At 49.1% G+C, this 12502-nt stretch overlaps 1 protein-coding gene across 1 annotated transcript in view; it reads right to left on the reverse strand.

Moving 5' to 3' along the window:
* ulk4 (unc-51 like kinase 4) overlaps nucleotides 1-12502 on the reverse strand; it is a 261713-nt gene that overhangs the window by 189731 nt on the left and 59480 nt on the right. Inside the window, exons 23-24 of the mRNA XM_046335393.1 lie at nucleotides 1861-1994; nucleotides 715-836 (exon numbers count right to left, since the gene is read on the reverse strand). Of these exons, the coding sequence (XP_046191349.1) occupies nucleotides 715-836; nucleotides 1861-1994 (256 nt within the window). The remainder of the gene's footprint in view (nucleotides 1-714; nucleotides 837-1860; nucleotides 1995-12502) is intronic.

A 12502-nucleotide genomic window follows, 5' to 3' on the forward strand; every position in this document is an offset into this window, starting at 1 on the left:
CAGGGGGTTGTGGTATATGGCCAATATACCACAGCTAAGGGCTGTGTCCAGGCTGTACTCCGTGATGCGTCGTGTAGAAGAACATTCCTTAGCTGTGGTATGTGGCCAATATACCACGGCTAAGGGCTGTGTCCAGGCTGTACTCCGCGATGCGTCGTGTAGAAGAACATTCCTTAGCTGTGGTATGTGGCCAATATACCACGGCTAAGGGCTGTACTCCAGGCTGTACATTCCTTAGCTGATGCGGCTCTGTGTGGCTGTAGAAGAACATTCCTTAGCTGTGGTATGTGGCCAATATACCACGGCTAAGGGCTGTGTCCAGGCTGTACTCCGCGATGCGTCGTGTAGAAGAACATTCCTTAGCTGTGGTATGTGGCCAATATACCACGGCTAAGGGCTGTGTCCAGGCTGTACTCCGTGATGCGTCGTGTAGAAGAACATTCCTTAGCTGTGGTATGTGGCCAATATACCACGGCTACTGTGTCCAGGCTGTACTCCGTGATGGGCTGTGTATGTGGCCAGGCTGGGCTAGGCTGTACTCCGTGATGCGTCGTGTAGAAGAACATTCCTTAGCTGTGGTATATTGGCCATATACCACAAACCCCTGAGGTGCATTACTGCTTAAGTAAAAACCCAAACCGGTCCGTGCATCTATAGCGGTATATGGTAGAATACAGTGTTTGTGACATACTGTAGTACAGTAGGAAGGGTTACCTGAGAGGTGAGGAGGTGGAGCACCACAGTCATCATAGGTACACTCTGTTTCAGCTGCTTGGCCTGAACAGTGGAGGGATGCTTCCTGCCCACTATACTGCCCAGCGCGGACAGCATGTCATCTACACAGTACAGAGGACAGAGAGGTGACAGACAGACAGCATGTCATCTACACAGTACAGAGGACAGAGAGGTGACAGACAGACAGACAGACAGAGGACATGTCATCTACACAGTACAGAGGACAGAGAGGTGACAGACAGACAGCATGTCATCTACACAGTACAGAGGACAGAGGGGTGACAGACAGACAGCATGTCATCTACACAGTACAGAGGACAGAGAGGTGACAGACAGACAGACAGCATGTCATCTACACAGTACAGAGGACAGAGAGGTGACAGACAGACAGCATGTCATCTACACAGTACAGAGGACAGAGGGGTGACAGACAGACAGACAGCATGTCATCTACACAGTACAGAGGACAGAGAGGTGACAGACAGCATGTCATCTACACAGTACAGAGGGGTGACAGACAGACAGCATGTAATTTACAGAGGACAGAGAGAGGGTTCTCTCTCCCCACCCCTGACTTGCCCTCCCCTTTCATCACCTCTCCTCCCCTTCAGTCTCCTCTACCCACCCCACCCCACCCCACCCCCTCTCCTCATCCCCTCCTCTCCCTGTGATCTCCCAATCTGTCCCCATACCCTCTCCTCCTCTCCTTCCAGTGATCTTAGAGGAGAATGAGCCCGGACCGGTTTGAACCGGTTGGGTCTGGCTTCCGGCCCTGATGGAAGACGTGCCATGTTAGCAGCACTGATTTACAAATTAAACGTCAGGAAAAGGTCAATACCTGGCTGGGTGATTTAAAATTCAATCAGAAAGGTAATTAAAAAGAGGGAGAATCAAATTGGCTTGCTCCATCCAGCCATTGATGCAAGTTCCCCTCAACCCCACTTCACTTCACCTCCTCTCCCCTCTTCTCCTCACTCCTCCCTCCCCTCTTCTCCTCTCTCCTCCCTCCCCTCTTCTCCTCTCCCCTCTTCCCTCATCTCCCCTCCTCTCATCTCCTCTCCTCTCCCCTCCCTCCCCTCATCTCCTCTTAGTGCTGTGGTTTTTGTGTTATTGTGATTGATTTACCCAGAATGGCTGGCAGCTGCAGCACGACGTGACGGATGAGCAGATGGAGGCATTTTGACAGGTATTCATTGCTGCTTTGTAGCTCCTTCCCTGGCGTGGCCTGCCTGATGTCTCTTTCAATGTACATCACCAGTCTGCAAAACATTATCATTCACCTACAGCCTCCAAACTACCCCTGGAGCCGGACGGAGCCGGGATCAATACAAGCCATTGAAAACAGAATTAGTAAGACGTATTATAGCAAATAAATGCTATTCATTACAACAATTAGGGTTCAAAATAAAGGCTAATAGATTCAGAGATCAATGAGGAGCTCAAACACACAGTCTGCAGGTTGAAACAAGAACAACCCTCACATGCAAGAGGATAATAACCTGCCAAACACTGTCATTAAAAACCATGAACAAACAGAGTAGGATACAGTACACCACTGTACAGAGACAGATGTGGTGTCTACAGGTCAGTACACCACTGTACAGAGACAGATGTGGTGTCTACAGGTCAGTACACCACTGGACAGAGACAGATGTGGTGTCTACAGGTCAGTACACCACTGTACAGAGACAGATGTGGTGTCTACAGGTCAGTACACCACTGTACAGAGACAGATGTGGTGTCTACAGGTCAGTATCAGAGACAGATGTGGTGTCTACACCACTGTATGACAGATGTGGTGTCAGTCAGGAACCACTGTCAGAGACAGATGTAACAGGTCAGTAGTACAGAGACAGATGTGGTGTCTACCACTGTACAGAGACAGATGTGGTGTCTACAGGTCAGTACACCACTGTACAGAGACAGATGTGGTGTCTACAGGTCAGTACACCACTGTACAGAGACAGATGTGGTGTCTACAGGTCAGTACACCACTGTGACAGAGACAGAGTACAGAGACAGATGTGGTGTCTACAGGTCAGTACACCACTGTACAGAGACAGATGTGGTGTCTACAGGTCAGTACACCACTGTACAGAGACAGATGTGGTGTCTACAGGTCAGTACACCACTGTACAGAGACAGATGTGGTGTCTACAGGTCAGTACACCACTGGACAGAGACAGATGTGGTGTCTACAGTACACCACTGGACAGAGAGACAGATGTGGTGTCTACAGATACACCACTGGACAGAGACAGATGTGGTGTCTACAGGTCAGTACACCACTGGACAGAGACAGATGTGGTGTCTAGGTCAGTACACCACTGTACAGAGAGACAGATGTGGTGTCTACAGGTCAGTACACCACTGTACAGAGACAGATGTGGTGTCTACAGGTCAGTACACCACTGGACAGAGACAGATGTGGTGTCTACAGGTCAGTACACCACTGTACAGAGAGACAGATGTGGTGTCTACAGGTCAGTACAACACTGGACAGAGACAGATGTGGTGTCTACAGGTCAGTACACCACTGGACAGAGATGGTATGCATATCAGTTAGCAGATACAGCTGCAAAACAGAGCGAGCGAGAGAGAGAGAGAGAGAGAGACGGACAGACACAGAAACACACAGACACACAGACAGACAGACACACAGACACACAGACACACAGACAGACAGACAGACAGACAGACAGACAGACAGACAGACAGACAGACAGACAGACAGACAGACAGACAGACAGACACACACACATGCACGTACAGCCCCTGGGCGCTTGCTTATTAACATGCAGTGTTAATTAGGCCTAACTTGTTTTCCACCAACAGAACACACGTCTGCATAACATACTCCATCCACAGACGTTTACCCAGCAGCCATCTACTCCCCTCCCCAAAAACACCTGGCTTCCAAATTAGACAGCGATGAAAAACACTGAGCAAAATGGAGAAACACACTTGAGTGGGGAAAGAAGCCCTGGTAGAAGTAACTGGCACTGGCATGATATGACTGGCATACAGCTGTTTTAAAAGCAACACAGGGGGTCTTCAAACACCAGAAAATATGATATTAATCACAACTAAATGAACAGATGAGAAAAACAGTGTGCCAGATATCAGTACAGCAAAGCCCAGGCAGCGATAGGCCTACATCTCTCTGTAGTGATACAGTATATTCCTGGTCCTTGGAAAGAAAAGACCTACCCAGTGTGACAGGAAGACAGCTGTGCTATTAACCCATACACTTCTGACCTATAAAGACCTTCCACACAAACACATTCCATTTGTACCAATAAATCCACTTCATTCCACCATCTTTTCACTGGAAGGAGGTACAGAGGAGCCTGCTGGGCCAGGTAGCTGGTAGTAGTCAGGTAGTTGGTAGTAGTCAGGTAGTTGGTAGTAGTCAGGTAACTGGTAGTAGTCAGGTAACTGGTAGTAGTCAGGTAGCTGGTAGTAGTCAGGTAGCTGGTAGTAGTCAGGTAGTTGGTAGTAGTCAGGTAGTTGGTAGTAGTCAGGTAGCTGGTAGTAGTCAGGTAGCTGGTAGTAGTCAGGTAACTGGTAGTAGTCAGGTAACTGGTAGTAGTCAGGTAGCTGGTCCATTCAGGAGCTGGAGCGAGCGGTCGCATCGGCACCTCGCTCCGCAGGTAGTATAACTTTTTCATTACATTTCATTATAGTACAACGGTTTGATTTGTCTAATCTTAGCAATTTCTTCTTAGCTAGCTACATAGCCGTCTTTGTATCAAAGATAATTGCATAATTATCGTATTTCGTCGTCCTAACGTAGTCTTCACTGCTATTTGCCCAGCAGCTAGCTAGCCAGCTAGCCAGCTAGCAAACGCCCACCGATTAGCAGCACTGTAGTAACTATTACACTCAACTGAACGACTTGATTAGTGTAGTGTTAGCTAGCTACATAGCTGTCTTTGCTGTCTTCGTATCCAAGATAATTGTGTAGTTTAGAGTGTGTAGTCTTAGAGTGATTATCTTATCTTAATTTACCGAGGTTAGCTAGCCAGCTATTTGTCGTCCTTAACGTAGGAGACTCTGCTAGCTAGCCAACAGCTAGCCAACAGCTAGCCAACAGCTAGCCGACAGCTAGCCAACAGCTAGCCAACATCTACCGAATAGGACTCAACAACCCGGTCGCATTCACAGGTAGTATCACATTTTCATTTCATTTCATTACAGTACAACGGTTTGATTTGTTTGATCGTAGCTAGCTACATAGCTAGCTACATAGCCGTCTTTGTATCAAAGATAATTGTATAGTCTAGAGCGATTTTCTAGGTTAGCTAGCAAGCTATTGTCGTTCTTTTAACGCAACGTAACGTAAACAACACTGCTAGCTAGCCAGCTAGCCCCCGAATAGCAGCACTGCAGAAACTATTACACTCAACGGAACGACTTGATTAGTGTAGTGTCAACAACGCAGCCACTGCCAGCTAGCCTACAAAGTCAACAACGCAGCCACTGCCAGCTAGCCTACTTCAGCAGTACTGTATCATTTTAATCATTTTAGTCAATAAGATTCTTGCTACGTAAGTTTAACTTTCTGAACATTCGAGACGTGTAGTCCACTTGTCATTCCAATCTCCTTTGCATTAGCGTAGCCTCTTCTGTAGCCTGTCAACTATGTGTCTGTCTATCCCTGTTCTCTCCTCTCTGCACAGACCATACAAACGCTCCACACCACGTGGCCGCGGCCACCCTAATCTGGTGGTCCCAGCGCGCACGACCCACGTGGAGTTCCAGGTCTCCGGTAGCCTCTGGAACTGCCGATCTGCGGCCAACAAGGCAGAGTTCATCTCAGCCTATGCCTCCCTCCAGTCCCTCGACTTCTTGGCACTGACGGAAACATGGATCACCACAGACAACACTGCTACTCCTACTGCTCTCTCTTCGTCCGCCCACGTGTTCTCGCACACCCCGAGAGCTTCTGGTCAGCGGGGTGGTGGCACCGGGATCCTCATCTCTCCCAAGTGGTCATTCTCTCTTTCTCCCCTTACCCATCTGTCTATCGCCTCCTTTGAATTCCATGCTGTCACAGCTACCAGCCCTTTCAAGCTTAACATCCTTATCATTTATCGCCCTCCAGGTTCCCTCGGAGAGTTCATCAATGAGCTTGATGCCTTGATAAGCTCCTTTCCTGAGGACGGCTCACCTCTCACAGTGCTGGGCGACTTTAACCTCCCCACGTCTACCTTTGACTCATTCCTCTCTGCCTCCTTCTTTCCACTCCTCTCCTCTTTTGACCTCACCCTCTCACCTTCCCCCCCTACTCACAAGGCAGGCAATACGCTCGACCTCATCTTTACTAGATGCTGTTCTTCCACTAACCTCATTGTAACTCCCCTCCAAGTCTCCGACCACTACCTTGTATCCTTTTCCCTCTCGCTCTCATCCAACACCTCCCACACTGCCCCTACTCGGATGGTATCGCGCCGTCCCAACCTTCGCTCTCTCTCCCCCGCTAATCATCTCTTCCCTCTGCTCAAACCTTCTCCAACCTATCTCCTGATTCTGCCTCCTCAACCCTCCTCTCCTCCCTTTCTGCATCCTTTGACTCTCTATATCCCCTATCCTCCAGGCCAGCTCGGTCTTCCCCTCCCGCCCCATGGCTCGACGACTCATTGCGAGCTCACAGAACAGGGCTCCGGGCAGCCGAGCGGAAATGGAGGAAAACTCGCCTCCCTGCGGACCTGGCATCCTTTCACTCCCTCCTCTCTACATTTTCATCCTCTGTCACTGCTGCTAAAGCCATTTTCTACCACTCTAAATTCCAAGCATCTGCCTCTAACCCTAGGAAGCTCTTTGCCACCTTCTCCTCCCTCCTGAATCCTCCCCCCCCTCCCTCCTCCCTCTCTGCAGATGACTTCGTCAACCATTTTGAAAAGAAGGTCGACGACATCCGATCCTCGTTTGCTAAGTCAAACTGCACCGCTGGTTCTGCTCACAGTGCCCTACCCTGTGCTCTGACCTCTTTCTCCCCTCTCTCTCCAGATGAAATCTCGCGTCTTGTGACGGCCGGCCGCCCAACAACCTGCCCGCTTGACCCTATCCCCTCCTCTCTTCTCCAGACCATTTCCGGAGACCTTCTCCCTTACCTCACCTCACTCATCAACTCATCCCTGACCGCTGGCTACGTCCCTTCCGTCTTCAAGAGAGCGAGAGTTGCACCCCTTCTGAAAAAACCTACACTCGATCCCTCCGATGTCAACAACTACAGACCAGTATCCCTTCTTTCTTTTCTCTCCAAAACTCTTGAACGTGCCGTCCTTGGCCAGCTCTCCCGCTATCTCTCTCAGAATGACCTTCTTGATCCAAATCAGTCAGGTTTCAAGACTAGTCATTCAACTGAGACTGCTCTTCTCTGTATCACGGAGGCACTCCGCACTGCTAAAGCTAACTCTCTCTCCTCTGCTCTCATCCTTCTAGACCTATCGGCTGCCTTCGATACTGTGAACCATCAGATCCTCCTCTCCACCCTCTCCGAGTTGGGCATCTCCGGCGCGGCCCACGCTTGGATTGCGTCCTACCTGACAGGTCGCTCCTACCAGGTGGCGTGGCGAGAATCTGTCTCCTCACCACGCGCTCTCACCACTGGTGTCCCCCAGGGCTCTGTTCTAGGTCCTCTCCTATTCTCGCTATACACCAAGTCACTTGGCTCTGTCATAACCTCACATGGTCTCTCCTATCATTGCTATGCAGACGACACACAATTAATCTTCTCCTTTCCCCCTTCTGATGACCAGGTGGCGAATCGCATCTCTGCATGTCTGGCAGACATATCAGTGTGGATGACGGATCACCACCTCAAGCTGAACCTCGGCAAGACGGAGCTGCTCTTCCTCCCGGGGAAGGACTGCCCGTTCCATGATCTCGCCATCACGGTTGACAACTCCATTGTGTCCTCCTCCCAGAGCGCTAAGAACCTTGGCGTGATCCTGGACAACACCCTGTCGTTCTCAACTAACATCAAGGCGGTGGCCCGTTCCTGTAGGTTCATGCTCTACAACATCCGCAGAGTACGACCCTGCCTCACACAGGAAGCGGCGCAGGTCCTAATCCAGGCACTTGTCATCTCCCGTCTGGATTACTGCAACTCGCTGTTGGCTGGGCTCCCTGCCTGTGCCATTAAACCCCTACAACTCATCCAGAACGCCGCAGCCCGTCTGGTGTTCAACCTTCCCAAGTTCTCTCACGTCACCCCGCTCCTCCGCTCTCTCCACTGGCTTCCAGTTGAAGCTCGCATCCGCTACAAGACCATGGTGCTTGCCTACGGAGCTGTGAGGGGAACGGCACCTCAGTACCTCCAGGCTCTGATCAGGCCCTACACCCAAACAAGGGCACTGCGTTCATCCACCTCTGGCCTGCTCGCCTCCCTACCACTGAGGAAGTACAGTTCCCGCTCAGCCCAGTCAAAACTGTTCGCTGCTCTGGCCCCCCAATGGTGGAACAAACTCCCTCACGACGCCAGGACAGCGGAGTCAATCACCACCTTCCGGAGACACCTGAAACCCCACCTCTTTAAGGAATACCTAGGATATTTGTAAGTCGCTCTGGATAAGAGCGTCTGCTAAATGAATTAAATGTAATGTAAATGGATAGGATAAGTAATCCTTCTCACCCCCCTTTAAGATTTAGATGCACTATTGTAAAGTGACTGTTCTACTGGATGTCATAAGGTGAATGCACCAATTTGTAAGTCGCTCTGGATAAGAGCGTCTGCTAAATGACTTAAATGTAAATGTAATGTAATGTTAGTAGTCAGGTAGCTGGTTAGTAGTCAGGTAGCTGGTAGTAAGTAGTCAGGTAGCTGGTAGTAGCCAGGTAGCTGGTAGTAGCCAGGTAGCTGGTAGTAGCCAGGTAGCTGGTAGTAGTCAGGTAGCTGGTAGTAGTCAGTAGTCAGGTAGCTGGTAGTAGTCAGGTAGCTGGTTAGTAGTCAGGTAGCTGGCAGTAGTCAGGTAGCTGGTAGTAGTCAGGTAGCTGGTTAGTAGTCAGGTAGCTGGTAGTAGTCAGGTAGCTGGTTAGTAGTCAGGTAGCTGGTAGTAGTCAGGTAGCTGGTGGTAGTAGTCAGGTAGCTGGTTAGTAGTCAGGTAGCTGGTTAGTAGTCAGGTAGCTGGTTAGTAGTAGCTGGTTAGTAGTCAGGTAGCTGGTAGCTGGTAGTAGTCAGGTAGCTGGTTAGTAGTCAGGTAGCTGGTAGTAGTCAGGTAGCTGGTTAGTAGTCAGGTAGCTGGTTAGTAGTCAGGTAGCTGGTAGTAGTCAGGTAGCTGGTAGTAGTCAGGTAGCTGGTAGTAGTCAGGTAGCTGGTTAGTAGTCAGGTAGCTGGTAGTAGTCAGGTAGCTGGTTAGTAGTCAGGTAGCTGGTTAGTAGTCAGGTAGCTGGTTAGTAGTCAGGTAGCTGGTTAGTAGTCAGGTAGCTGGTAGTAGTCAGGTAGCTGGTAGTAGTCAGGTAGCTGGTCAGGTAGCTGGTAGTAGTCAGGTAGCTGGTAGTAGTCAGGTAGCTGGTAGCTGGTAGTAGTCAGGTAGCTGGTTAGTAGTCAGGTAGCTGGTAGCTGGTAGTAGTCAGGTAGCTGGTTAGTAGTCAGGTAGCTGGTTAGTAGTCAGGTAGCTGGTAGTAGTCAGGTAGCTGGTAGTAGTCAGGTAGCTGGTTAGTAGTCAGGTAGCTGGTTAGTAGTCAGGTAGCTGGTAGTAGTCAGGTAGCTGGTAGTAGTCAGGTAGCTGGTTAGTAGTCAGGTAGCTGGTTAGTAGTCAGGTAGCTGGTTAGCAGTCAGGTAGCTGGTAGTAGTCAGGTAGCTGGTAGTAGTCAGGTAGCTGGTAGTAGTCAGGTAGCTGGTAGTAGTCAGGTAACTGGTAGTAGTCAGGTAGCTGGTAGTAGTCAGGTAGCTGGTAGTAGTCAGGTAGCTGGTAGTAGTCAGGTAGCTGGTAGTAGTCAGGTAGCTGGTAGTAGTCAGGTAGCTGGTAGTAGTCAGGTAGCTGGTTAGTAGTCAGGTAGCTGGTAGTAGTCAGGTAGCTGGTAGTAGTCAGGTAGCTGGTGGTAGTCAGGTAACTGGTAGTAGTCAGGTAGCTGGTAGTAGTCAGGTAGCTGGTAGTAGTCAGGTAGCTGGTAGTAGTCAGGTAGCTGGTTAGTCAGTCTGGTTAGTAGTCAGGTAGCTGGTAGTAGTCAGGTAGCTGGTAGTAGTCAGGTAGCTGGTAGTAGTCAGGTAGCTGGTTAGTAGTCAGGTAGCTGGTAGTAGTCAGGTAGCTGGTAGTAGTCAGGTAGCTGGTAGTAGTCAGGTAGCTGGTAGTAGTCAGGTAGCTGGTAGTAGTCAGGTAGCTGGTTAGTAGTCAGGTAGCTGGTAGCTGGTAGTAGTCAGGTAACTGGTTAGTAGTCAGGTAGCTGGTAGTAGTAGTCAGGTAGCTGGTAGTAGTCAGGTAACTGGTAGTAGTCAGGTCAGGTAGTCCTGGTTAGTAGTCAGGTAGCTGGTAGTAGTCAGGTAGCTGGTAGTAGTCTGGTCAACAACTCTGGTTAGTAGTCAACTGGTAGTAGTCATCTATTTATCTGCTGGTAGCATGGTAGGGTAGTAGTCAAGCTGGTAGTAGTCAGGTTTTTAGTCAGGTAGCTGGTAGTAGTCCTGGTATATCAGGTAGCTGGTAGTCCTGGTAGTAGTCAGGTAGCTGGTAGTAGAGGTATAGAATAGAGAGAGAAGTAGAGAGAGTAGTCAGGTAGCTGGTAGTAGTCATAGAGAGAATAAAGAGAGAATAGAAAATAGAGAGAGAAGAGAGAGAGTATAGAGAATAGAGAGAGAAGAGAGAGACTAGAGAGAGTATAGAGAATAGAGAGAGACTAGAGAGAGAGTAGAGAATAGAGAGAATAGAGAGAGAGAAGAGAGAATAGAGAAGAAAATAGAGAGAATAGAGAAGAGAATAGAGAGAATAGAGAAGAGAATAGAGAGAATAGAGAGTATAGAGAAGAGAATAGAGAGAGTATAGAGAATAGAGAGAGAGAAGAGAGAATAGAGAGAGTATAGAGAATAGAGAGAGAGAAGAGAGAATAGAGAGTATAGAGAATAGAGAGAGAAGAGAGAATAGAGAGAATAGAGAGAATAGAGAGTATAGAGAGAGAATAGAGAAGAAGAGAATAGAGAGAGAATAGAGAGAATAGAGAAGAGAATAGAGAGTATAGAGAGAGTAGAGAAGAGAGAATAGAGAGTAGAGAGAGTATAGAGAGAATAGAAGAGAATAGAGATTATAGAGAATAGAGAGAGAGAGAAGAGAGAATAGAGAGAGTATAGAGAGAATAGAGAAGAGAATAGAGAGTAGAGAGAATAGAGAGAGAAGAGAGAATAGAGAGAGTATAGAGAGTAGAGTAGAGTAGAGAGAGAACTGTGACTTTCACTATGAATGACATTTAGTCATGGGCAGGACGTTAGGTGCTGACAGCCGACACGCATCGCTGTATAATTGGAATCCCAGGAGGAACAGGGGCGAAAGCGGTGCTGGTACCAGAGTGACAGGGATTGATAGGCGTGGCAGCCTGACATTTGGGCTTCCCACTTCCTGTTATAGACCTGGGAGGCCAGTGGGAATATCATTTCAGCAGTGTTCGTTCATTTGTTCTGCTGCTGATGAGAAAATCTGCCCACTCAGCTAAACACAATCAGGCCCCAGTGTTCATTTGACTGCAAATGAAATCTCTCTCCCTCCCCTTAATTGGGGAGGACAGGCACATGGTAATCAAACACGTTGATGTCATTCCATTTGCTTCATTCCAGCCATTATTATGAGCCGTCCTCCCCTCAGCAGCCGCCACTGGTTCACACCACAGGTCAGGCTGTCCAACCTATGTTTTTGATTTACGATGCATATCACAAGCTACATCATTAAATACATAATTCAAATGAAACAGTAGTGGATATTAACATGTCATCCATTGGTTAAATACATGATCAAATAAAGACTCAATACCAACAGACCTGTACCAGTTGTACTAAACTTCCAACCACTTTCTCCACATTTCCAGTCAAGCTATAAAAAGACATGTAGACAACTTTTGTTCAGAGCATATTTCACCCTGCAAAGCTGTCACCGTACGGCGCCTGGCTTGGCCTACAAGTGTCTCTCCATGTCTTCTCCGACCATTGAAAACACTTCACACAAAGCAACAAACTTGACATTTCCACAACAGGGACGCGGGCGCTGGGCTGATTTATCAGAAGGCATGACGATGAGGAGTGTGTGGTGGGCCGTGCGCTCTGCGCACCACAGTGGAGCTAATTAGAGAAGTGTTTGGGTGAGTGCCGCCACGCTGCAGACGGTTCTCACATTAGGAGATAGAGTGGGGGGTTAGTGCTGACAGGGACCGCCCTGGGAACACTTGTTAGAGTCTGGGAAGAAATAGAAGACAACAGCATCACATGGCTGGCAAGGAGAGGGAGAGAAAGAGAGACGAGAGGGAAAGAGGGAGAGACAAAGAGGGAGGGAGAGAGGGAGGGATGAGAGGGAAAGAGGGAAGGAGAGAGGGATGGGAGAGAGGGAGAGAGAGAGAGGGATGAGAGGGAGAGAGAGAGAGAGAGAGAGGGAGGGATGAGAGGGAGAGAGCGAGGGAGGGATGAGAGGGAAAGAGGGAGGGAGAGAGGGATGGGAGAGAGGGAGGGATGAGAGGGAGAGAGAGAGAGAGAGAGAGAGAGGGAGGGATGAGAGGGAGAGAGCGAGGGAGGGATGAGAGGGAGAGAGAGAGGGAGAAAGAGAGAGAGGGAGGGAGGGATGAGAGAGAG

Source organism: Oncorhynchus gorbuscha, unplaced genomic scaffold (assembly GCF_021184085.1).
Source record: "Oncorhynchus gorbuscha isolate QuinsamMale2020 ecotype Even-year unplaced genomic scaffold, OgorEven_v1.0 Un_scaffold_738, whole genome shotgun sequence".
NCBI lineage: Eukaryota > Metazoa > Chordata > Actinopteri > Salmoniformes > Salmonidae > Oncorhynchus > Oncorhynchus gorbuscha.